General features: G+C 40.0%; 1 protein-coding gene across 2 annotated transcripts in view; it reads right to left on the bottom strand.

The window, feature by feature from the left end:
- The window catches only part of EXOC4 (exocyst complex component 4), a 778,194-nt gene that overhangs the window by 90,854 nt on the left and 660,372 nt on the right, over positions 1–26,968 (bottom strand). The window contains exons 14-15 of one of the 2 annotated variants that reach the window (XM_073238446.1): positions 13,991–14,169; positions 10,521–10,652 (exon numbers count right to left, since the gene is read on the bottom strand). In XM_073238446.1, the coding sequence (XP_073094547.1) occupies positions 10,612–10,652; positions 13,991–14,169 (220 nt within the window). In that variant the 3' untranslated portion in view covers positions 10,521–10,611. Of the gene's footprint in view, positions 1–10,520; positions 10,653–13,990; positions 14,170–26,968 lie in introns of those variants that run through there. The other variant, XM_037019539.2, reaches the window with a different exon arrangement.

Genomic DNA, 26,968 nt, shown 5'->3' on the forward strand with positions numbered 1-26,968 from the left:
ACCTTAGTAAAAGAGGGGTGCACAAAGGATATCATGGAATAATCTGTTATCCAAATAGTGGACACAGAAATTACCATATTAGCACTTAAGAATCTTAACTTCTTAATCTAAAGACCAGAAGGCTTGAACTCCTTACACCCTTAGAAAGGAAAACCCTACTTTACACTGAGTTATTCTTTGCCACCAGGATTTTATTGAAGACTACAGACTATAGTTTGCAGTTTTGGTAGATGTTTTAAATTAATGCATATTTATTTATTTTTAACATTCCAATATATATATGGCATTAATGAAGTATCAGTGTCCTGTTCACCTTCTTGGGGATATTCAGGGCTATTTAGATATTTAACAGTCTATAAATTATTCAGCTTTTAAAAAGTAAAACATTTTTTAGACACATATGAAAAAAATCCATATGAACAATCAGCTCAATGAGATATGCTACAAATTAATTCCTAAGGAGGAAGAGAATGCAGCTAAATACAGAGTCCCTTAATGCTAAAAAGTCCAAGAGCACCAATGCGTGGATGGCCTGTCACTTCTGTTACAGTTTTCACTAAGACCGCAGTGTAGCAGCAGCTTCATTTCCATAACTCCTGATATACTGAAGTACAAGTTTACAGAGAAAGTCATTTAATGAGAGCTGAGGTTTAACCAGGAGTTTTACTCATTGTGGCCCCAAATAAGCACACCCTTACCCAGTGGGCAAGTTCAAAGGCTATATGGGTTTGGGAAGGCTGTTAAACATAAGTGCTCAAAGTTTAATTATTTTAAATGCACTGCACCAAAGATCCCTTAAACAGTGAAATTATCGAGGAGAATGGCCCAGCCATCAACAGGAAGGATAGGAGAAGGTGAGACAAAAACTGAAGGCAGACCCAGGCATTTCACACTGAGCGCCACCATGGGCAAATACTGACAGCAAAACGGAAGAGTCAGAAATCGAATATTATCAGGATGGCTAGGAATGAGGAAATGAACTTTAAAAAGGAGACTCAGAAGCAGAAGAAAAAAAACTACCATTTACTGAGAGACCACTGTTTGCTAGGCAGTGTATCAGGTGTTGTGTATTTATTAGTTGACTTGATCCTCAAAGCGATCCTATGTGGGATTTATAATACAGACATCACACTGGTGATGTTAAACATGCCTTGTCCATGGCCAAGCCCACGCTCGTCTATCGTGTCCTGTTGGTGCCGAGGACCAGAAACAAGGTAGGTGTAGCAGTAGATGTCCATCTGGCCTCAGTATGCCATGGGTAGTGCTGGGGCAAGGAAAGTGGGTGGAAAGTATGTTTTTCCATTCTTTGAGAGGAAAAGTATGCTTCCCCACTGTTTGTGGGAGGAGGTTCTGGCCGTGGTGGTGCCTGTGGTAGCCATCTGTCTGGCAGGGACATGCTCTGCTTCCTGGAGCAAGGCAGACACAGCAGCATATGCAAAACTCTTCTGTGGGGGCGTTTCTCCAGCTCACTTCCAAGATTTCTGTGAAAAGCCCAAAGGCTGTTGGCTTGAGCAAATGCGTTAATTGGGCTGGTGGTATCTTTAAACAAATAATAGGATGGTGGAGTTTTCGTCACACACTCCCTCTTTTAGAAGCAGACATGACGGAAGTTCTGAACATCCTCTCTCTCTGGGTAAAGTCTGAGCAAGTATTTTTCTTCATAAAGCCAATCGTAAAGGATGGCTTTTATAATCAGTGTGTGAAGAAAGGCACTGATGTTATTTCCATTTTGATGCTTACAATAATAATCCATACATTTTATACAATGACAATAATCTATGAAATACATACTTTGGTGCAGATTTCTCTCTACACAATCTTTCTCAGTATCCTGATATCATTATTTAAAGACTGTTCCATTAAAAAGTTAAAGTCTTGTGATCACAGTCCTTAAGAAAAGTCCTACATTTCCCTAAAAATTGTGCAAGAGACTCTCTTGAAGAAAATGGACAGGTCCTCTGCAGACCTACAGAGAGGGCTTCCAATAAAGTAAGAGGATATGGCCACTTTATTCTGACCCTTTGTTCAGGCTGCTTCACCTACATCTCCCAGAGATTCCTCATTATAAAGAAAAAAAGAGTTGGTATTAGTGAGAAAACAGCACTATTCCACTAAAGTACCCAAGATAAATAAAACCTGGAATAAGATGTAACACTGAAAAGTATGTATTAGAGATCAGGCCTAAAGCTTGGGTAAAGTACATGTAGTTAAAAATCATTCCCTTGGAACCACAGGTAGCTGCATTTTTTCAGACTCAAAATGTTTAAATTCTCAATAATGAGCTATTTATAGAAAGAAATATTGCTTGAACTGGCATTTCTTCCTCAGGTGTTAGGCTAATGACTTTGTCATTTTTATTTCAAGAAGTTTATCATATAAAGACCATCTTGACATACAGAGACCCACTTACACAGCTTATCACCCCCTTTACTGGGGTCCTATAATATAATAATTTCGATAGTTACCTTGTCTTCGAACAACATCAGGCTTCCTAATACCTCATCTTTGCCGTACACTGTGTGTTTTAGAAGAATGAGGTTCCAAAGAGAGATAGAATACACACACATTGGAAAACAAAAATTGAGAAAGAAGAGAGGAAAACCTCACTTGCAATTCAACTACAATCGTCCTCCAGTGCGCACCCCAACACGCGTTAATACAGACATTTCCAGTAACTTTAATCTTTAAGTGGTGACTGTTGAAAAAAAAAAAGAAATCAAGTTTGCATTTCTTAGAAGACAAGAGGGAAGAAAATGACTTGTCATATCTGACTGGTTCGGAAATATAAAATCCAATTCTGAAGGAGAAGAGATAAGAGAAGCACTACGGAAGGGCCATCAGCTTAGCAAACACTAAATAATGAACAATGCAGACACTGTCCAGCATGATAAAATACTCCATTAGAGGCACTGTTTTTAAATGAGTGATAATTGTGGCACATCCACAGTGAAAGGTTATTGCATTTTTATCTGTGGCAAGAAGCTTTTGACAGACTTGCTGAAAAGTCACTTACCAACAGTATGTTCTTTAGATGACTTTGACCAAAGGGGTTTTCCAGCATGTAACATCTTTCTGACATTTACAGGATTTTTGCTTCCTTGAGGAAATCTGATCAGATATTCTTGATTCCTAGAAAGATGCCCATGTTTTTCATCAGCCTTCCAGAGTAGTCCTCATTATTCTTCCTTTCATAAAAACTGGATTCGGTTCTTAGTTAAGAACTCCAGTCAAATCCACCCAGGATCCAATGACCAGAGATAGTTAGTTCACAGAATTAACTGCTATTAATAAATAGCACTGTGCTTTGGAGACTTACACCTGATGTATCTCTGTACCTCATATGAAGGGGGATCTTTTACATTTTTACTGTATAATTTGTAATACTGGATATAAATGACAGTATTGAATTTAAAACAATGCAGTAAAAGAGAACCGATTCCTAAATACAGACCTACAAACTGTGCTTCAAGATAGATCTAGCGGGTGGGGGTGGACAGCTTTTCTGCTTCAGCTTCTTAAAGTGGGTGACATGTCAGGTCACCTCCCCTCCCTTTAAGGTGCACTCAATGCCATTCATCGCAGGAACGCATCGCCTTCAGCTTGCTGCTGGCATCTGGGGAGACAGCTGAAGAACAGCACCGTCTGTGGGGAAACAGAGGTGCGCTGGTTTGCTGCTCTGAGGCCCACTCTAACAGGTGATCGCCTTGTTTTTCCACACACTATGGTCTTCATTCTGCAAACAGTCAGGTTTAGTCTAGATTTTGTCACTGTCCCATTTGACCTTGGGCAAATGACTGAACTTCTGTTTCATAATCATGCTTTGTAAAACAGAGAATAAAGGCTTGCCTGTCAACGACAGCTTGAGGCAGGAATAAGGGATTAAGAATTTATGATTATAAAGGTCCTTGAAAGGATGAAATGCAATCTAAATGCTGAGTCCATTATCATCACCATGGCATCCTTGGGGACTGTCACATGCACACACATTTGCACAGACCGCCTGTTTGCTAAACTTCCCTGGGGCTGGTAGTATTTATGCACAACTGATGAATAAGTAAGCTGTCTGAAAAAGCATATCCGGTTTGCACTTTGGATATTTTTCTGAATTCAATTCCACAGAGTGATGGAGATTTCAGCCACTAAATCTAGGCCAGCTCTCCACTCTTTCTGTTTTTCCTGGAAGGATCCAGCTCTCCTACCCGCTGCATTTTTCAACATACCTAAACTGAGTTTCAGGGTGAAGAAATTAAAAGACACACTCTTTATCTAGCGAGGAGTTGATTAAGTCATGGTTTCACGTTGGTTAGTGGGTTTATCTCAAGTTTTAAAGCACCCCACTGTCTGAGGGCTCTTCTAGATAAGAACTTAGATGTAATCGTACGGTCAGTGCCTTCAGGTACGGCCTTTTGCCTGCTTCTCAGTGTAAGAGGCTTTCTTGCCCAAGTCCGGCTGCCCTCGCAGCCAGGCCTCCTCACCATCACAGGTGCGTCGGCTCGGCTCGGGTAATCCTGCTCGCCCACCCTCTCCTCCGTCCGGCTCTGTCGGCTTGCCACTGCAGAGCCTTCTCTTGTTCTCCAACTTCTGTCTCTCCCTCTTCCCAAAGATTTTCATTCCTATTTCTCCTTCTTGTTTCCATTTTATAGTTTTGTTTGAAGATACAATCATTCAGCAGGAAGCTCCAAGCCACTGCACTTAAGCATCCACGATATTATCATATTTTAATAAAACATTTCCCTTACGGATACAAATGTTGGTATTTTCAAAGGAAGAGGCTTATAATTCTTCATGGGCAGATACTCAGAACTCCGTAATTACACTGAAACGCCCACAGCTCTAGCCTTCTGCAGCTTTACAATTGATAATTACCTCTTTGCCGAGGCGGGTGGGGAGCTGCCTTCTGATCAGTACCCAGCACAGGACAGTGAACTCTACAGATGACCAGCTGGTTGACAAGAAGGGAATTGAATTTGGTTCTGATGTGGCATGTTTTTCAATAATCGCCGAACCCTCTCTTCATAGTTTTGAAGAACAAAAATGCATCCTTTTGAGGATGGCTTCTCAGAAGGGCAATGTAGACAGAGGCGACCATCAGAGAGAGGCAGGTCTGCTCTCAGACATAATCCCAGGATCTCAGATACAGTTGCTTATGTAATTTTCTCAGTAAACAGTATGATCATGAAATTAACTAGCACAATGAATTTGTAAGGTAGCACTAACTGAAGAAGAACGGTAACAGTGAAGACACAGAATGAGAGGCCACTTAAGGAAATGACAACTAACAAGACCAAAACATGATTCAGGCACAGAAGAGCTTAACCTCGCAAAGATGATTAGAGAAACTAAACGTGTAGTTAGGCTAAGCAACACCTGAGGAGGAGCTGTCTGATAACAGTCTACAAATATTTGAAATTTGTAAATACCGAAGCAGGAGAGGAATTACCGTGCATGATGTTTTAATTAAAGATAATCAGATGAAATGATGACAGTGAAAACTCTGGCTTAATGTTTGACAAAAGGAAAGCTGAAACAGGACAATGCCCCATGAGATCTTGGCTAGGGATATTTTTCTTCTCATTTGTGTCACGGCAGCAAAGTAAAAAGTGTGATGAGGTCTGCATTTTATCTTTCCATTTACTGGTAAGGCAGACAAAGACCATTATAGTGAGCTTTTGTGTAGGACAATTCATACCCCATCTTCTAGAAAATGTTAAATCATAGTAGGCAATGCAGAAAAGCCTTCTGCTATATCACAAAATGATGTACCTGAGGGATGGGAGTGTACAGACACCTGGACTTTTTCCATGTTTAATTTGAATGATACAATTGACTAATAACACGTCAACAATCATTCAGTTGGTTAGACAATTGCAGCGGTTTGTGTTAAGAGAGACGCTGATTCCTTGTGCCCTTCTCACTAAAGAGGAATGTTTAAATCAGAGTGGGGTGGACAGTTTGGCTAACTGAAAACTGCTACGCAGAAAGGGGTCACTGTCCTGACTCTGGCATAGACTCAAAGTACAACACTCTGTGCCAGGTGTTTTTGTCCATAAAATGGGAAGTCATGTTACTCTCAAGCTTTTGAGAACAGAAGAACTGGCAAAAAAAACTACAAAGCTATAGAAATTAAAGAATAAATTTTGGGGGGCTCTAAATCAGTGTTTCTCCACCTTGGCTATTTGTTGAAATAGCCTGAATGTTAAAAGGCATGATGGTCTGGGTATCTTGCCCATAAAGTCTAACTCAAAACTCAGTAGGTTGATTCTAATACAAGCCAAGGTTGAGAACTAATCCTTTGGAACAATGGTTCTCCACCTCTGATTTCATTGGTTCGGGGATGCCCAAGCCACAACTTGGCACGATTTTTGAAAACCTCTCAGAGTGGGGTTCAGAATCAGTATTTTTCCCCAGTATCAGTATATTTAAAGTTCCCAACTGATTACAATTGATGTGCAACCAACTTTGGGAATTGCTACTCAAAAAGGCCATCTTTCAGGAAGCAAGTTCCACTTTTAAATGGGTTTTGAGTCAACACTGCACACTGGAACCCAATGAAAATAAAAAGACTTTATTTTTAGTGAACAATAATTCTTTTAGTCTCAGAATCTTTATCTGAGATTTACATGGTTGTATTATACCACTGGCTTTGAGGATGAAGGAAGGGACCAAGAGGTAAGAGATGTGGGCAGCCTCTAGAAGCTGGAAAAGGTGGGGGAACAGGTTGTCCCCTTAAATCTCCAGAAGGAGTGCAGGCCTGTTGACACCTAGGTTTTAGCCTGCTGAAACTTCTGACCTCCATTACAATAAAGATAAGTGTGTTTTGTCTTAAGTCCGCTCCAAAATACAGCTGTGACACTTATTAAGGATTGTTTAGCACATGTGGCAACTAAAAAGTAGATGCAGGCCCTAATCAAGTGGCTCAGGGTAGAAAAAGACAGCTCTTCCCACACCAAGCCTTTCAGACCCACAAGATTATAATCTATATCAACTACATTAACTGTTTAATCTGGACAGCTGTTTTTTTTTAGCAGCTATTCAGCTTGTCCAAACATTGAGCTTATAATAGATGCATTCATAAAAAACAGTGGCTAGAAAGATAAACAGACAAAAGCAATTTGTGGTGAGCAAGTGGTAAGTCAATCTAGAATTCAGAAGGAACTGTCTAGAGAGGACTATGTGAATTGGAGGCGTAAAAATCAGTCCCAGAGCATCATCAGCGATATGTCACATTGATGGGAGTTATTCTTGAGATGCTTTGATAAGAACAGCCTTTATCTATGTGGTTTTCCTTCCTAAAACCTGTAAGTCCAGTCTAATCATGAAAACAGATTGGACAAACTCCTTCTGAAGGACATTCTGCAATATACCTGACTAGTTTTCTTCGAAACTGTCAAGGGTATCAAAACCAAGGGACATCAAGGAAACTGTCACAGTCTAGAAGAGCTTAAGGACACATAATGACTAAATTTATTATGATATCCTAGATGGGATCCTGGAACAGAAAAAGGATGTTAGGTAAAAACTAAGAAAATTCTAATAAAGTCTGGATGTTGGTTAATGATAATGTATCAACATTGGCTCATGAGTTTTGCCCAAAGTAGCATACTGCTGTAAGATGTTAGCAAGAGGGGAAACTGGGTATGAGATACAGGGGAACCCTACATCAGCTTCACATCTTGAACTCAAACTATTCTAAAATAGAAATTTTATTTAAAAGATCAATCCCAGGAGCCCCATAATAGACATATTAGCATTGTCAGTTAACTGAGATATGGAATTTTATTAGTGGCTAGAATCTTTGAGAATGTGAGGAAAGTGCAATGACTAGAAAAGGGCCAGTATAGCAGCCAAATTTGAAACAAGCAAAAAGGAAACCACAGTCATTTTATATTGGATGAGTTGAACATTTCTAAAAAGATTAAGCAGATCAAATAACTGAACTGCGACCAAAGTCATGTGATGATGTGCAACTCTGCTAATAATGTGAAATTACTTGCCTGCGATAGTGAAACATCTGTCCTGTTCTGTGCCTGACTATTGGGAGAAATGAAAGATTCTGAACAAATCATATAAATACAAGACAGGACAATGTTTCCCAGAAGTTGTTTCAAGGAAGAAAAGCCCTGTGAAATGCTCCGGAGCAACAGAATTCTACCTCAAGTTTGGGAAACTGCACAGCTGTAATTGCTTGTTAACATATTAAAGACTTCAGATGTTTTAGTGTTTGAATGATACTTAATGTTATTTAACCTAATGTTTCTCAAGCATCTTTGACAACTAAGTCTCTTTCTCTTTAGCATAAATAGAAAAAATTTGGATACTGCTAGGCCTAAAACACACTTGTCTGTCAGGGGGTTTGGAGGCTAGACAATTTAGTAGCTATCCATGTCTTGATATAACTAGGTGGACATTTCAAGTATGTTTCAAAAGGCCAAGTATATGGATTGGCATTATTTTAAGCCTTTATCAATGACATAGCTGATGAACTATAGTACTGCCCAAGAGAACATTCTGTGATGGAAATATTCTAAACCTGTGCTGACTAATGCAACAGCCATTGAGAATTTGAAGTATGGCTAATGTGACTGAAAAACTGAATTTTTAATTTTCTTAAGTTCAATTCATTTAAATTTAAATAGCCACAGTAGGCCAGTGGCTACTCTATGGGACAGTGCAGTGTCTAGAATATATTACATAATATGATAACAAGACAAGTGGAATTTCTAAGGTAGCAAATACCTGTAGAACAAAAATAGAGAGTGACAAATTGAGAAATGTTTTATTACAGCTATGATGAAACTCAAAAGAGGTACGTGCAATAATCCTATATATTCAAGGCACTCAAAATCTGGTTCCACACAGGAAAATGATAATCAGAAGTGATCACAAGTTAACTGTAGGCACTGAATTTTTTTTTCTATTAAAAAAAAAATTAAAAAGGCAATCGTCCTGATGGTTTAATAGGAGTATGGCATGAATGGACCTCCAAGCACTGCCAGCAGTTAACCTGGGTACTGGTCAAGACAACAATATGGTAAAGAGAAAATTAAATTGGGAACTTGAAGATCTGCTTCCATCCCATCAGGCACAGCAGGCAATGTGACCATTCTGAAACGTTAATTTCCTCATGTGCAGAATGACTGAGTTGGACTGAGTGATTTCTAAGAATTACTTTAAAAAATGAATATAATTTGCATATGCACGTTCACTGTAACACTATTCACAATAGCTGAGAGGTAGAAGCAACCTAAATGTCCACTGAGAGATGAATGGATAAAGAGAATGAGGTGTAAAAGAATATTATTCAGCTTTAAAGAAGGACACCCTGCCCTACACTACAACATGAATAAACCTAGAGGACATTATTCTAAGTGAAATAAACTTGTCACAAAAGGACAAATTCTGTGTGATTTTACTTACATAAGAGTACTTAAAGTAATCAGACTCATAGAAAGTAGAAAGTGGCTATTAAGGGCTGAGTAAGAGGGGGGAAAAGTGAGCTGTTAAATGGATAGAGAGTTTCAGTTATGCAAAATGAAAAAGTTCTAGAACACTGATGTGCAATAATATATTTAACACCACTATACTAGACATTTAATGGTTAAGATGGTGTATTTTATATTATGTACTTCTCATCACAAAAGTATATAAATAATTCTATAACTAATACTACAATTCCTGAACAAATATGATATTATTTGCCCTGGATGTTAGAGGGATGGTTAACCCTTTGGCTTTGCAGACTGAAAAAGACTAGGTTATCCCTTTTATTAATTTTCATTATCTGTACATGTGAGCTCAGCAAGAACTTCAGTAATGGGAACTGAGGGAACCAGAGGAGGCTACGTTGTACCAAAGGAACCTGCAACAAAGCCCCTATTAGCAAAGGCTAATAGCAGAATCACCATCCAAGAGTGTGAGTGAACTTGGGCCTGATCTGGGCTCCTAATCTGCTAGATTTGGTTCTCTTTGACTCAGAGAGTGGGATCTTTAGGCCAAAAATCTTTAATATCCAGAGATGGGCAGGTAGAGGCCAGGGAAATGTTTTCAGATACATTATTTTATAGAGAAAATACTCAATGTTTAATTTCTGAGGAATGGGACAGAGGAAGGAGGGTTAGAGGCTGAAGCAAAGGGACTTAATAAGAAAAGATGGCCTCCCAAAGGGCAGGTGCTTGAAGAGCAGAGTATACAATCAAGGAAGTTTTAGAATCTCTAATCCTGGAGATTTTTAACAGAATCCAAGGCAGAAAGGAAGGTCTCCCCTGCCACTGCACCCCCACCTCCTGAAGCAATGCAGAAAATATAAGCCCTTGAGCTCCCTTTCAATTCTCTGTAGTCTTTCTAAAAGTGATACATCTACAAAACAAAAGGATACAATACAAAAGAAAATCATTACTGTTTTTTTTTACACTATAACTATTTTTATGTAGGTCACGTTTTGCTTTCAATTTTCTTAACCATAACATCGGAGCCCAGATCAGAGCCTTTATTTAGGATTCTTATACACAGCGGACATTACAAAGGGCAGACGTTATCTTGTGCGAGTACCATGAGATGAAACTGTGATCAGTGGGGGAAAGTATGTTTAACCTAGACCTTGAAGGCCTGATGCTAAATATGATCCTGCTCAATTTCCTTGTGCTGAAAAGATCCTAAAAAAAAAAAAAGGGAATTTTAGAAGTGGGAGTGGGAGACAGAGGCTGAGTTGTGGGGAGAAAGGCAGACTCAGAGAACAAGGCCTGTAAGATGAGAACCAGAGGGACCCACGAGAGAAGGTCAAGTTGGTTCATTTCAAGTCCTCTCTGGGGCTGTTTCTGGGGTTCTTGGCAAAAATGCTCTTTTGGTCTGGGATCAAATAATCCTGGAGTTGCTGGTGGCCAAGGATATTGCCACATGGAAAGTGCTTATTTAGATAGAAAAGAATAAAGAGAAAATACCAAGAGATAAAGACTGAGAAAGAGAGTGACCGAGAGAATGTGCACAGGTAGCTAAACATGTCTGTGATGCTATCTTGCAAACTTCTAGATCCAACCACACCTGAAGTCTTTTGATCAATCAGGTTTAAGAATATTACCAGTTTTTTCCTTCAATCAGTCTGTGAGTTTCCATGAAAGAGTTTTAAGCATAAAAATATAAGGAAGATTGGGGGGTTGGGCCAGCAGAATGAATGGCACAGGGACCATGGACTGCCGTAGGATGAAAGAACAGGTGACATCTCGGTGCGGCCAGGATCTGTGAGGTGAGGAGAGCCTTTTACATGCAGAGGACAGAGTGACACATAGGCAAACACCAAAAGAGATGGAAAAACTATCTCTAAAAAAATGATCAACTTTTATCTCTTGGACAAATGGCCAACCATCCCCAGGGGCTAAAATGCAATACTCTCTTCGGAATGGCAGGAAATGTTTCAGGTGGTTAAAACTCCTGTTGTAATATCTAAACAGATATTCTATTATGAAAATAACTTTCTGCCAACTTCCTTTACTCCATTATAGTAATAGTTTGTCAAGTATAATAAGGCAGGGTAGTTACCACACCAAACAGTTAACAGGATGCGGAACCAGAAATAAACCTAAAATCTTTTCTTGATTTCTTTCCGTCCTGCTGAGTATCCATGATAAAAGGCTGGCATTTTATTTATGCTATCCAGTCTCCAGACTTGGAAACACTTTTGTGGAGGTGATTATTTGGTTCACTTTTCACAAGAATAATAAAGAGATGTCCCTAATTCCCTTTCTAGAGTCACCTTGACATGAAGAAGTCAAAGTAACCCATCATCAGAGAATTCTCTGCTTTGTTCGAATTATGAACATCAGTGGGTGTCTGTCCTGGGAATTCAAAGAACAGAAGAGTCTGGGTGAGCGAGGCTTGTTGTTAGAATAAGTCAGGTTTGCTCGATGCTTTGTTTTAGCAAAGACAGCAAAAGTAGTGATTACAGTTCAGTTGGGTTTTGTACTGATCATCAAAATGCTGACAGTCACTTAAATCACTCACTGGGTGGAATAATCACCCTGAAAGCAACTGAGAGGGTACAACTAAAACGACAAAATGGAATTGAGCACATGAGACAAAGTATTAATGGGCATGGTAGAAGAGATCTCTGTTAGAATAACAGAGATGATTAAAGACAGCAATTAGGCATCGACTGGACTGGGTACTCTTAGTGACATCAACACAACAGCCAAATCGTGCAGTTATGAAGTTGAGCATAATGCAGACAGTATCATTCTCTTTTTGGAAACAGTTGATGCCAGGTGAGCCTGTGTGAATCACTCAGTGGCTTGCTATAGAGGTTACTGCTACCTCGCCAAGTGGAGCTCTTTTAGATGGACAGAAATCTGGAATGCTGTGCCACTGGAAACGAGAGGTTGCATATTAAATATTAGATGCTGATGGTCCACCAAATGTGAGGACCCCTTCCAGTCATCACTAATAAACCAATACAAGCAGCTCTGAATTTGCAAAAGTCAAAGGCAACTACAAGAAAAGAGGCATCTGGTCCCTTTTTAGAGCTGTCTACTTGGCAATTAGCAAAAGGGAATCGGCACTTCCTGACTTTTTTTCTTTGGGGGAGTGAAGTGGGACAGAAAATGGATAATTCAGACTACTGCTTGTAACAGACTGCCTTATGTGATGGGATCATGAAATTGAGTGCCTGAGGATTCCTACTTAAGCAGAGTCTGCTCGGATTCAATACTACGCTCAAACTATCCTTAATAGGTGGATACATTTTCTTTTCCTACAGACTCTGAAAATAAGTATAATTTTATCAGCAGTTAAAAAGTAACATTTTATGTAAGAAGAAGTATAAAAGAATAAATAAAAAGTAGTATTTTAAGCAGATTTCTAAAGTATAAATTTGCTCAAAAGCCCTCGTCCCATCCATTCTCCACCCACTATTGACCCTCAGGATAGCTACATAATCAGTGTGAGATAATTGGAATAGTAAAGCATTCACAGGCCTCCAAGACTGCCTAGGGTGCCTGTATTTCCAGGAATAACTCATGCCTGTGAATTTCATCCAAACTCTTCAATCTCAAGGCTGGAAATCGTGGCTAATCAAGTAATAACTTTTCAAAAGAAAATCATAATAAATAACTTAGTTGAGGATCAGAGTTCAAATAATGTAAGCATTTTCCTCTCAGTAATCTTCTAACAGTTAACTCTAATATTAAATTCAGAGCTGATTTTGTTTCTTACATGGGACTGCTACTATTGTTTACTTTTCTGTTCTGTTCCCATCTCTCCATTTATGCATTCAAATCTTTCATCTCCTTTATTTATCGTATTTTTTCTTTGCTTCTATTTTAACTAACATATACTTCTGAATTAATGCCATTAAAAGTATTTATTTTACAGTTATTGAAAAAGTTTATGTGCCCTTAAGTTTTCAAATTGTTTTTCTTTGACTATTGGTCCTTGACAGAAAAAAAGCTTCTCATTTTTATTTCATATCTTTTTCCTTAATTTCCTTGAATTCCATAATTATCTTCCAGCCATCTCTTTTCCAGAGTAATTATTTTTCTCTTTGTCTCTATTTTTCTAGCACCTTAACCACTTCTATTCTCTTTTTAGACACTTTTTCATTCACTTTCTATCAGTTACAATGAAGGCTCAGCTCTGAGACACAGATTCTACAGTTGAGAAATTGTTAAGGGGGGCAAATGGCGTTGCTTTCTGTTCTTGAGACACAGGGGTTCATTTTTACACTGCTTTATGTTTCTAAGGTTTACTATCAAGCTATGTTAACATGGAGCTTTCCTGGCCTTCCATGCCCCACACAGGGAAGCCAAGATTACTCCCTTTTGCAGAATCACAAAGTACATGAGGTGTAGCCCAAGCAGAATTCTGGCACGGATCTAGCTCAGATCTTCTGACAGCCTGGCCATGCCCCCCACACGGCGACACGTATATATGCTACATTCCAAATGAGAGTACTCAGTCTAGTTCCTCAGCTGTCCCCACAGCAGCTGCCACACCAGATACTTACTCTGAGATGTAGAAAGGTTGGAGAAAGCGGACTTTGTTCGAGCTGCTAGCCATTCCAGGCTTTCATGCATGTTGGCCAAGGCTTTGAGGTCACTGACATCACGGAGGATATCTTGGGGAGGGATTAATTTATCACCCAGATTCCCAATAAGAACTTCTGACTCCTTGCCGAAGGCTGCCCTGGAAAACAAATCAGAAACACACTTCACAGTCCGCAAGGAGAAGACGGGGTGGGCAATACTTTTTAAGGCATGTCTAGCACAGTGGTTGTTAAAGTCAGTATTTTACAGCATGCTATTTTTCCTAGGCTTAATTTTATGAGAAAACTGCCATATACCTGCTTAAAATTACTCTGGTATGAGAAAGAGGGTTCTTAGGAGAAGAATCAAGTGACCCTGAGGCTTGTACCTTTGGGAGCCAGCATGGGCCCAGCCCGTACGGTGGTGGTCCCTGGGGATGGCTTCAACACCTGCTCCCTTGGGGGTTTTTCCCCTGCCTCTTCTGCTATGGAAGTTGATGAACTGTTTAGGGTGTTAAATATGTACATGGTTTGAAGGTTATGGTAGTAAATAAAATAATCAAGTTAATCAGCTAGATGTTTTAAAATGTTCACAAGCAAAGAGGGCCCAGTCTATTTAAGAAAGCAGATTACAGTTGAGATGGATGGCAGGCCTCATTCACTCATTCACTTGTTCTAAAAAGGATCTGAAGCAAATAAACCATAAAGCATTAAGGCATTCATTATTTAGAATGAAAAGTCAATTAAAAAAAACACATCATGCTAGATTCTTTTTACTGACTAGAAAAACACGGCTAAGGGGGCTTTCTGCAGAGCCTGCTGTCTGCATAACGATTTAGGGGAATGAAGAGTCATGTTATATGGGGTCACAGGAGGGAGGCAAGGGAAGGAACCCTGGGGACCTGTGGCACTGCCCCTGCACAGATGCACAAACGGAGGCTCAGAGGGTTAGCGGTTTTGCCCATGGGACACATGGGTGGCAGAGCTGGGACTCAGGTCCCCCAATTCCACAGTTCTCTCTCTTTCAAAAAGAAAGGGCTGAGATAACAAAAGATGACTGAGGCTGTTAGGGAGAAAAATGCCTTTTCGGAACATTCCACATAGGAGGGTAAGCAGAACCGATGCTGGTGAAAGCTGGAAAGGCACCTGGAGAGTTTTCTCTAAGTCCCAAGGCTTTTAAAGCTCAAAACACCTTGAGTCAGCAGAAGGAAGGGCTTTATCTAAGCAGAACAAACCGAACTGTTTCTGGCAAGCAGTGATGCATACAGCTGACACAGAGTCGGAAGGGTGCCCCCTGACACAGGCACGTGGTGCCCCGCACTACAGCAGCTGCTCAGTGAAACAAGAGCTGTAAATTAAATGCCCATTAAAAATGTTTTGCTACAAAGCAGTAACTCATGATTAGGCTTCTGATTTCAACAGAGAGTTATATATATATATATATATATATATAATATTTATTTATTTACTAAGGTATCATTGATAAACAATCTTATGCTCAGGTTTCATATGGGCAACATTGTGGTTTCTACATTCCCCCCTATTATCAAGTCCCCCCCACATACCCCATTACAGTCACTGTCCATCAGTGTAGTAAGATGCTATAGAGTCACTGCTTGTCTAATAGAGAGTTGTATTTTTAAAGGAAAAGTCATAGCTGATTGACTGAGTTGGCTAAGTGATGGCTATGAAGGCAATACAGACCGCATACAGGAACCCTGAGCGCGCACAAACCACACGTGGGGGACTTCTAGAAGGGCTTGGGGTGGGATCTGAAAGTCTGCATTTCTAACAAGTTTCAGACGACTCGCTGGGAAGCATGCTTTCTTTAGCTGGTCAGGGTTAGAGCACAGGCTTCAAAGTCAGACAAACCTGGGTCGGAATCCTGAATCTGCCACTTACTCCCTGTGTGACGCTGCTTAATTTCCCTGAGTACTGTTAGCTAGAGGGAATAGTACTGACCTCATATGAACAATGCAGGAGGTAGATGAGGTGACTTTTTAAATCATTATTGGGAAATTTCAATAACTACAAAAGTAGAGAGAGGAGTATAATTAAACCTCCATGGTGCCATTGTTCACCTTCAATGATGAGCAAATCATGGGTGAGATTTGTATCATCTATCCTTTGTCCATTCCCCATCCCTCTGGGGAGAATTTTGAAGCAAACCATTCAGATGATGTCAAGTGCAAGCACAGTGTGTGGAACTTGGTGAAACATAGTAAGTTGTAGTTGTTATAATTCTTAGGTCTGTTGAGATGACTGGTTTATTTAGCATCAGCCCAGGGTACGCTATGATGAATAAACTGAACTAGATGAGTGATCAGAAGTAACTGAATCTCAAGGGCTAGTTTTCCAAATGGAACCTTGTAACCTTGTAGCAATGTCCTTTGCTTCCGAGGCCAGACTTCTCAGAATCTTCAGGTGGCAAATTACTGTGAAAGAAACTACGAGTTGCCTACCCTGTATCCATTATATCATGTCTTCTGAGTAAAAGGACTGTGGTATTGTTAGGGTCAGCAATGCACCCACTTAAAAACAAAATAAACCCAAACAAAAACCCCACTCAATTTCCCAGCCCCTCTCGCAGATGTGGCAGTTAGTGACATATAAACTTAAATCAGTAAAAGGGCCTCCAAGAAAGCTCTTTCAAGCAGGCTTAGCTGGCACAGACCTCTTCTGCCTTCCCCCTTTCTGGAATGGAGCCAAGGCCAGTGAAGGTGTAGTAGCTCTTCTTCAAACATCAGGGCCATGAGTATGAAAACAGTGCTGACTGAGAATAATGGAGCCCCAAACAGGGAGGCACAGGTGCACCGGTGACATTATGGAACCGCAACATGGCCCTTGACAACACACTCCTGGGCCTCGAGTTATGGGAGGGAAAATGAAACCCTACTTGTTTGAGCCACTGCTATTCCAAGTTGCTGCTGCAGAGCAGCTAAATGGAATTTCTCACTGACACAATGATCTAATTAGCATAAATGATGTAATCCTCAGAAAACTTTTTCTGAATTTAGATATCCCTACAATCGGGTTACTGGGAAAAACAAAACCATGTCTCTCCTTCATGCTTTGAGCCCTGCAGACAGTTATAATAGCTTCCCCTTGGCTGTCACTCGGTCAAGTTGTAAATATTTACTTTTCTTAATCTGTCCTTATATATCAACTCTCTCAGCCCCTTAATCATCTTTGATAGATATAACACAAAAAAAATGCCTCTGAGCTGGGTGGTTATAAAGCAATAGGGAAGGCAAACTGCTTTGAAAAACAGGCTTGGAGCCATTTTTATTCATGTAGGTGTAACCCTGGGTGGAATGTGACAATCAAGACAAATGTATTTATGTAGAAGTCTAATCTGCTTGTGTGCGGGTGTCCAGGCCTCGGGCATGTCTGCTGTGTGCTTCCAGCTCTAGATGCTGATCCCATTTCCCTTTGGCTTCCTGAGATTTGCTTAACCTCCTCCACTGGGAGAGCAACAGACTGAGAAAAATACAAACTGCTGCATGTTGAATACACAGTAGACATCTCATTTGACAGGAATCCATAATCACCCCCTAACAACCTGGGGATAGCACGGAAACCGCGACATCAACAAGAAATGATTGACAACTATAACCCTTTCACACGAGAAACCACTCCTTCGAGGGTTTGTGTGTGTCTAAGAGCTTGGGGGACATTTATTAGGGGTTAGAATAACCTTAAGGGGATGGCTTTAGCTGCTTGACTATGGATTTTTGTCTAAGTCCTCTAATTTAGTAAATAAATTATGGTACATTCAGAGTCTGGAAAGCTATTCAGTCATTAGAAATCACATACTAGAAAATACTCAATACCATAGAAAAATGTTCAGTAGCTTATTGTTAGCCGTGATATGCAGCTGAGTAAAGTAAGTTGTAAAACTGTAAGCATGGGATGATATTTAAAAAGAAAAAAAAATTGTAGAGCTATATGAACTGAAAAAAGATTGGATATCTATCTACCAAAATGTTGACCATGTGACTGGATCATGATTTGTGTTTCTCCGTATTTTCTACATTTTCTTCAAAGAACAGGTTTACTTTCTAATTAAACACAAAAATTGGAAGCCCTATCATGAATGAGGAAACCTTTCAGATGGACACATGAAGAACTTGAGCACAGAGAACTGGAGCCATGGGTGTGTATCAGTCACTCGCACCACACTGGGCAGTGGTGAGTGGCTGGTCCGAAGGCTGGTTTGGTCTGAGCTCCAGGCTTGCTCAACATGATGCAGTGTCCTCCACGTGCGGTCTCACTGCCAGAATGCCTACCACCCTGTGTGTTTCTTCCTCCTAGATGCGAATTTTTAGTCTTCATCTTCTGCCTATTACTAACGTATAATTATTTAATGAAGACATTATATATTTTTAAGTAAAATGGGAAGCAGAATATGCATTATCTTGAGAGGTGAATTAACAGAAACTCAGAAGTAACAGGCACTCAGTATTTGCCCAAAGATTATCTGACAAAGCCAAGAACAGAAATCAGAACTCAAAACTTGTGTGTTTTAAGCAATGAACCGTCGTCAGCATGTGAGGAGTCACTTCATCAGCCCTGGACCAGCGTGCTCACACAGAAGCCTATGAAACTGAAGAACAACGTTAAAACTGCTAAGCTTAATTTTACCACACAATTATAAATCTTTAAAGAGCTTGATTTGACAAGAACTTATTTAAGAGAATTTTGCCAAATGTAAAGCCTGTTTAACTTAATTTTACCACACAGTTATAATCTTTAAAGAGGTCTGTCTATCTGACAAGAATTCATAAGAGAATTTTGCCGAAGAGGCCGAGAATTATTTCCATTTAGTCTTTAAATAGTTCTGTATATCCAGTGAAAGCTTAGGAAGACAACTAACTAGAAAAGACAGATAAATAGAGAAATAGGTGAGTAGAGAAATAAATAAATGGAAAAACAGACAAAAAATGAAACATACACCTACATTTTCAGCAGATTAAATGCACTTCATGAAAGAAATATGGCAAAGAGTTTGAAAATGATTGATTTGCAGATCTGAGCTATATTTGATCAAGTGCCATATACATTCAGACCCATTCCCCTCTCTCCCTGCCCCATTCCCCACAGCCTCCACCTGACAGCAGGAGTCCCTGTGAGCCTCAGCCGGGTGGGGGCGGGGGCGGGGGCAGGCAGGGGAGAGGACTGGCTCAGGTGGCGCACCAGACTCACGCAGACTTCGTGTACCTTGGAGGGGCGGCGCTGCACCCACACTGTCACATTCACTTGAAGTGTGGGGCTGCTTTCCTCGTCTGAAGTGTTCCCAGCAGACCACTGTCACTCAAGGTCTTATTCCCAGTCATGATAGCCTGTTCAACAATGTTTCTGGTCAAGAAACTTATTTTAAGGCAAAAGAAGTAAGGCAGGGCCCACGCTCCTGGGATTCCCCTCTTGCTGCCTACCCAGTCCCCCAGAAGGAGCTGGTCAGACAGGGCCGTGAAAGGGCCAAGGCAGGACCCAGGCAGGTACCAGCTGGAGGCAACACAGGCTGGAGTGCTGCAGCGCTTTGACCCAGAGAATAAAACACAACTTCTGTTTTTTTCCAGTAAGAAACTATGGGTCTGGGAGCTAAGGAGTGAAAGTGGGAACAGCCTCTCCTCCCATTACTAAAACCACTCGTGGAGGTCCTGCTCTTGGCCATGCAACCTGGGGCTAAACTGGTGGAGAGGCATTCAGGAAGGAATACTTGCCCCGGCAGACGATGGTGACCGCCTTACATTGGTGGAAGTGATTATCACCTGGCTCTTTGGGGCTTTTCCTACTACTGACCCAACAGGCAGAGAACAGCGTTACTCCGAAGCCTGGAATGACGGACCTCCACTGCCAAGGGGGAAATGTGCTGCTTTTAGGCAACAGGAGCAGGCAGGACATGTCAGATTCACGGGGACCCTCTTAGGACTTCCACGTCCACAGTAAATGCCTCAAGAAAGAACTGCTAAGAACTCAGCTCTTGCAGGAAGAAAGGCCTAGTTCAACACAAACAGGTAGAGAACGCTGACCGCCTGAGGTGCCGGCAGAGAGCAAGGGCAACACAGGACGCGTGGTAGAAGAAGGAGGTGACGAATACCACCTACGGCCTCCTGAGCATTACAGAAATAGGATGGCAGCAGCCTTGTATTTTCATGCATCTACTCATAAATGGGGTCTTTTCATTTTCCACTCCCTCTATTATTATTAATTGTAGTGAAATATACAATTGACCATTTTAACCATTTTTAAGCGTACACAGTTCAATGGCATTAAGCACTCACAATGTTGTGCAACCATTATCATTATTCATTTCCACAACTTTTCCATCATCCCAAAGAGAAAACTCTGTACCTATTAAACAATAACTTCCTGTTCCCTCTTGCCCCCCAGTCCCTGGTAACGACTCTCATAGTTTGCGTCTGTGAATTTGCCTATCTTAGATACCCCATGGAAGTGGAACTGTACATGTCTTTTTGTGTCTGGCTACTTTCACTTAGCATGTTTCCAAAATTCATCCATGTTGTAGCATATATCAGAATTTCACTCATTTTTAAGGCTGAATAACATTTATTGTAGGTACGTACCACATATCATTTATCTATTCCTCTATTGGTAGATATTTGGGTTATTTCGACCTTTGGTTATGTCAGTAATGCTTCTATGAACATTGGTGTATTAGTGTCTGAGTCTCCACTTTCCATTCTTTCGGGTTTATACAGAGAAGGGAATTGCTGGATCGTATGGTAGTTCTGTATTTAACCTTTTGAGGGACTACCAAACTGTTTTCCACAGGGGCTGGGTCATTTTACATTCCCACCAGGAATGCACAAGGGTTCCAATTTCTCCACACCTTGCCAAAATATGCCATTTTCTGTTTTTAAAATTTTTAATAGAAAAAAACTAAAAAAAAAAATACCCATCCTAATGGCTGTGAGGTGGTATTTCCCCCAATATTTTATATGAGGAGCTGGTAGTGATTAACTTTTCAATCTAGTTCAGAGGTGACCAGATATGAGGACTCACATCTGACTTGATATGGAAGATGGTGGAGATGCTGGACTTGACATAAATTAAAATGACTGATGAGACTTATGCTTCCTTGTTGGGAAGATGGGGAGAATGCCTCCATATGATGAACAGTACCTTGCACTAAGTGGAAGTATGAAATTTTAAAATATGGGCATATGGTGAGAATAGATACAGGTAACAAAGTGGGTGGACTCTCCAAGCCCGAGGCTTGTGTGCCCTAATCTGTTCCAGAGGGAGGTGGAGCTGACCCTGCAGCCTGTTTCCCAGGCTCCCAGCTGGATACTGACGATGAGGGCCCTGGCGGTACACCGAAGGGCAAAGGGAAAGGAGAAGCCAGGGTACTTATCCCCCTCCCTCTCTGCCTCTGGTGATGTCTCCAGGAACAGATGCATCTCACAGCTCCACCAGGCCCCAACTGACTTCGGTCACCTTGGTGCTCCAGTAAATCCCTTCCCTTTGGCTTTCCCCCTGAAGGGAGGAGGTGGCTTCTTGCTGTTGCTTATCTATGGGTTATCAAAGTGTTCTGTGTTTGACAATCCAGTTATCATTAACCTGTCTAACTAACCAGCTACATTAAATTCTCTCAAAGGTAATCCTTGAAGTGGATTCTGTTTTCCACTTTAGACCTTGACTTATGCAAGGCCTAATAATGATGTCTGACAATATTCAATGCTACTGGGAATTAAATAAATTATTTGACATGGGAATTAATTAGTTCTACTGCATAGGAAGAGAAATTGGGACACGTTAAGGTGACCTGTAAAGATCACGAAGCCCTTATCTGTCAGTGCCTAAACTGATGAAGGTTATAAAAAGGTCTGGGTCACCTACCTACACCTAATAATAGCAACTGACTCTTATGAGATGTGACAATGACACTTCCACTTACCACTTCTACTTTTTACAACTGCTCAATCTTCACCCCTTTCAAAACTTAATTTGTCTGTGTCAAAAATAATGGGGGTAGTACCATTGTGACAGCTTCTTTAATCAGGTTGTTCAAAACCTATTTTTCTAAAATGATCTTGGCTAAATCCTCATAAATAAGAAGTAATAAAATAGTCCAGTTATCTTGATTACATTATTTTCCCTTCTAGAAACTGCTAAAACTCATCACACAGTCTATCCTTCGATGGTCTTCCTACATGTGCATTTCATCACACACTATCACATGATGAGCTATTTTTCATATTTAATAAGTAATTGCTCCTCTTTAGAAATTTGTCTCCTGCCTCAGTAATCACAATCAGAGATTTTTCATTTGCTTTCTTTGCCTACTGTTCTGCCACCATTTAAAAACTTGCAATGCTCTTGACAGGCTAGGTGAGGCGAGCAGTCCACGGATCTACGCAGAGGCAGAGCTGGGAATGAGTCAGGGAGGGGCTTCAGGGTGTTCTTTAAAATCAAGAGTATGTGAACTATCAGCAACTTCTCTTCTCCGAGGTTCTGTTTGGGACTTAGGACAATACTGCTTCATTTTCTGCTTGTAGGGAAATGGAGATTTCTGGGTTTCTACTCATTTACAAATGACAGCCAAAGAAATTAATCAGGAACATCATTAAGGGGTTGAGGATGGTGTTTGACCACCAGCTCTTCCACCAGTTAGTTCCTTTAAATCAACCTACTCACTGAGACAGGCAGAAAACAGGAGACTCATGGATTTACAGCATTCTAGCACTGACAGGGATCTTGGTAGTTCATCTAAACATGTGGTGCTCACCCTGGCTTTCTATGAAATACTTAACTAGGGAAGCAGAAACAAAATACCCCATGCCAAACACCACCTGCAGAAATTGGCCATGGGTGGGGTTCAAGCATGGGCACTTTTAAAAAATAACAGCCTTTATTGGGATGTAATTTGCATACCATAAAATCCACCCATTTAATATGAGCAGTTCAGTGGTTTTTAGTATAGTCACAGTTATTCAATTATATAATTAATTTGGAACATTTTCATCACCTCAAAAAGAAATCCTGAATCCATTAGATTTCATATATATCCCCAACCCTGACCCCAAACCCTAGGTAGTCACTAGTCTACTTTCTATCTTTATGGACTTCCCTATTTTTTAATTTAATTTAATTTATTCTAAATTTTACTATCATTAATGTATAATTACATGAACAGCATTATGGTTACTAGACTCCCCCTATTATCAAGTGCCTACCACATACCCCGTTACAGTCACTGTTCTTCAGCATGTACGATGCTATAGAATTACTACTTTTCTGTGTTATACTGCCTTCCCTGTGTCTCCCACACACATTATACGTGCTAATCATAATGCCCCTTATTCCCCCTTATCCCTCCCTTCCCAACCATCCTCCCCAGTCCCTTTCCCCTTGGTAACTGTTAGTCCATTCTTGGGTTTGGTGAGTCTGCTGCTATTTTGTTCCTTCAGTTTTTTCTTTGTCCTTACACTCCACATATGAGTGAAATCATTTGATACTTGTCTTTCTCTGCCTGGCTTATTTCACTGAACATAATACCATCTAGCTCCATCCATGTTGTTGTAAGTGGTAGAATTTGTTTTCTTCTTATGGCTGAATAATATCCCATTGTGTATATGTACCACATCTTCTTTATCCATTCATCTACTGATGGACACTTAGGTTGTTTCTTGGCTATTGTAAATAGTGCTGCAATAAACGTAGGGGTGCATATGTCTTTTTCACACTGGGCTGCTGCATTCTTAGGATAAATTCCTAGGAGTGGAATTCCTGGGTCAAATGGTATTTCTATTTTTAGTTTTTTGAGGAACCTCCATATTGCTTTTCACAATAGTTGAACTAATCATTCCCACCAGCAGTGTAGGAGGGTTTCCCTTTCTCCATAACCTCATCAACATTTGTTGTTGTTTGTTTTTTGGATGGTGGCAATCCTTACTGGTGTGAGGTGATATCTCATTGTGGTTTTAATTTGTATTTCTCTGATAACTAGCGATGTGGAGCATCTTTTCATGTGCCTGTTGGCCATCTGAATTTCTTCTCTGGACAAGTGTCTGTTCAGATCTCTGCCCATTTTTTAATTGGATTATTTGCTTTTTGTTTGTTGAGGTGCATGAGCTCTTTATATAATCTGGATGTCAACCCTTTATCGGATATGTCATTTATGAATATATTCTCCCATACTGTAGGAGGTCTTTTTGTTCTACTGATGGTGTCCTTTGCTGTACAGAAGCTTTTTAGTTTGATATAGTCCCACTTGTTCATTTTTGCTTTTGTTTCTCTTGCCCAGGGAGAGATGTTCATGAAGAAGTTGCTCATGTTTATGTCCAAGAGAGTTTTACCTAAGTTTTTTCTAAGGATTTTATGGTTTCATGACTTACATTCAGGTCTTTGATCCATTTTGAGTTTACTTTTGTGAATGGGGTTAGACAATAATCCAGTTTCATTCTCTTACATGTAGCTGTCCAGTTTTGCAAACATGAGCTATTGAAGAGGCAGTCATTACCCCATTGTAATGGCTCCTTTATCGTATGTTAATTGACCATATATGCTTGGGTTTATATCTGGGCTCTCTAGTCTGTTCCATTGGTCTATGGGTCTGTTCTTGTGCCAGTACCAAATTGCCTTGATTATTGTGGCTTTGCAGTAGAGCTTGAAGTCAGGGAGTGTAATTCCCCCCTCCTTATTCTTCCTTCTCAGGATTGCTTTGGTTTTTCGGGGTCTTTTGTGGTTCCATATGAATTTTAGAACTACTTGCTCTAGTTCATTGAAGAATGCTGTTAGTATTTTGATAGGGATTGCATTGAATCTGTAGATTGCTTTAGGCAGTGTGGTCATTTTGACAATATTAATTCTTCCTATCCATGAGCATGGGGTGTGTTTCCATTTATTGGTATCTTCTTGAATTTCTCTCATGAGTGTCTTGTAGTTTTCAGGTCTTTCACTTCCTTGGTTAGGTTTAGTCCTAGGTATTTTATTCTTTTTGATTCAATTGTGAATGGAATTGTTTTCCTGATTTCTCTTTCTGCTAGTTCATCGTTAGTGTATAGGAATACAACAGATTTCTATGTATTAATTTTGTATCCCGCAACTTTGCTGAATTCAGATATTAGATCTAGTAGTTTTGGGGTTTTTTTTATATACAATATCATGTCATCTGCAAACAGGGACAGTTCAACTTCTTCTTTACCAATCTGTATGCCTTTTATTTCTTTGTGTTGTCTGATTGCCATGGCTAGGACCTCCAGAACTATGTTGAATAAAAGTGGGGAGAGTGGGCATCCCTGTCTTGTTCCTGATCTTAGGTGAATAGCTTTCAGCTTCTCTCTGTTAAATATAATGTTGGCTGTGGGTTTGTCATATATGGCCTTTATTATGTTGAGGTACTTGCCCTCTATACCCATTTTGTTGAGAGTTTTTATCATGAATGGATGTTGAATTTTGTTGAATGCTTTTTTCAGCATCTATGGAGATAATCATGTGGTTTGTTCTTTTTGTTGATGTGGTGGATGATGTTGATGGATTTTCGAATGTTGTACCATCCTTGCATCCCTGGGATGAATCCCACTTGATCATCATGGATGATCTTTTTGATGTATTTTTGAATTCAGTTTGCTATTATTTTGTTGAGTATTTTTGCATCTATGTTCATCAGGGATACTGGTCTGTAATTTTCTTTTTTGTGGTGTCTTTGCCTGGCTTTGGTATTAGAGTGATGTTGGCCTTGCAGAATGATTTTGGGAGTATTCCCTCCTCTTCTACTTTTTGGAAAACTTAAAGGAGGATGGGTATTAGGTCTTCACGAAATGTTTGATAAAATTTAGCAGTGGAACCATCTGTTTCAGAGGTGCTGTTCTTAGGTAGTTTTTTTGATTACCAATTCAATTTCCTTGCTGGTTATTGGTCTATTCAGATTTTCTGTTTGTTTATGGGTCAGCTTTGGAAGATTGTATTTTTCTAGAAAGTTGTCCATTTCTTCTAGGTTATCCAGTTTGTTATCATATAATTTTCATAGTATTCTCTCATAATTCTTTGCATTTCTGCAGTGTCCATAGTGATTTTTCCTTTCTCATTTCTGATTCTGTTTATGTGTGTAGACTCTCTGTATTTCTTGATAAGTCTGGCTATGGGTTTAGCTATTTTGTTTATTTTCTCAAAGAACCAGCTCCTTCCTTCATTGATTCTTTCTATTGTTTAATTTTTCTCAATTTGTTTATTTCTGCTCTAATCTTTATTAAGTACCTCTTTCTGCTGACTTTGGGCCTCATTTGTTCTTCCTTTTCTAGTTTCTTAATTGTGAGTTTAGACTGTTCATATGGGATTGGACTTCTTTCCTGAGGTAGGCCTGTATTGCAATATACTTCCCTCTTAGCATGGCCTTCACTGCATCCCACAGATTTTTGTGGTGTTGAATTATTATTTTCATTTGTCTCCATATATTGCTTGATCTCTGTTTTTATTTGGTCATTGATCCATTGATTATTTGGGATCATGTTATTGAGCCTCCATGTGTTTGTGGGCTTTTTTGTTTTCTTTGTGTAGTTTATTTCTAGTTTCATACCTTTGTGATCTGAGAAGCTGGTTGGTACAATTTCAATCTTTTTGAATTTACTGAGGCTCTTTTTGAGGCCTAGTATATGATCTATTGTTGAAAATGTTCTATGAGCACTTGAGAAGAATGTGCATTTTGTTGCTTTTGGATAGATATCTGTTAGGTTCATCTCTTCTAATACGTTGTTCAGTGCCTCTGTCTCTTTACTTATTTTCTGTCTGGTTGATCTGTCCTTTGGAGGGTGGTGTGTTGAAGTCTCCTAAAATGAATGCATTGCATTCTATTTCCCCCTTTAATTCTGTTACTACTTGTTTCACATATGTGATCAAATTTGATTCACATAGGTGATCCTGTGTTGGATGCATAGATATTTACAATAGTTATATCCTCTTGCTGGACTAAGCCCTTTATCATTATGTAAGTCCTTC

This window comes from Manis javanica, chromosome 6, assembly GCF_040802235.1.
Source record: "Manis javanica isolate MJ-LG chromosome 6, MJ_LKY, whole genome shotgun sequence".
NCBI classification, from domain to species: Eukaryota; Metazoa; Chordata; class Mammalia; order Pholidota; family Manidae; genus Manis; species Manis javanica.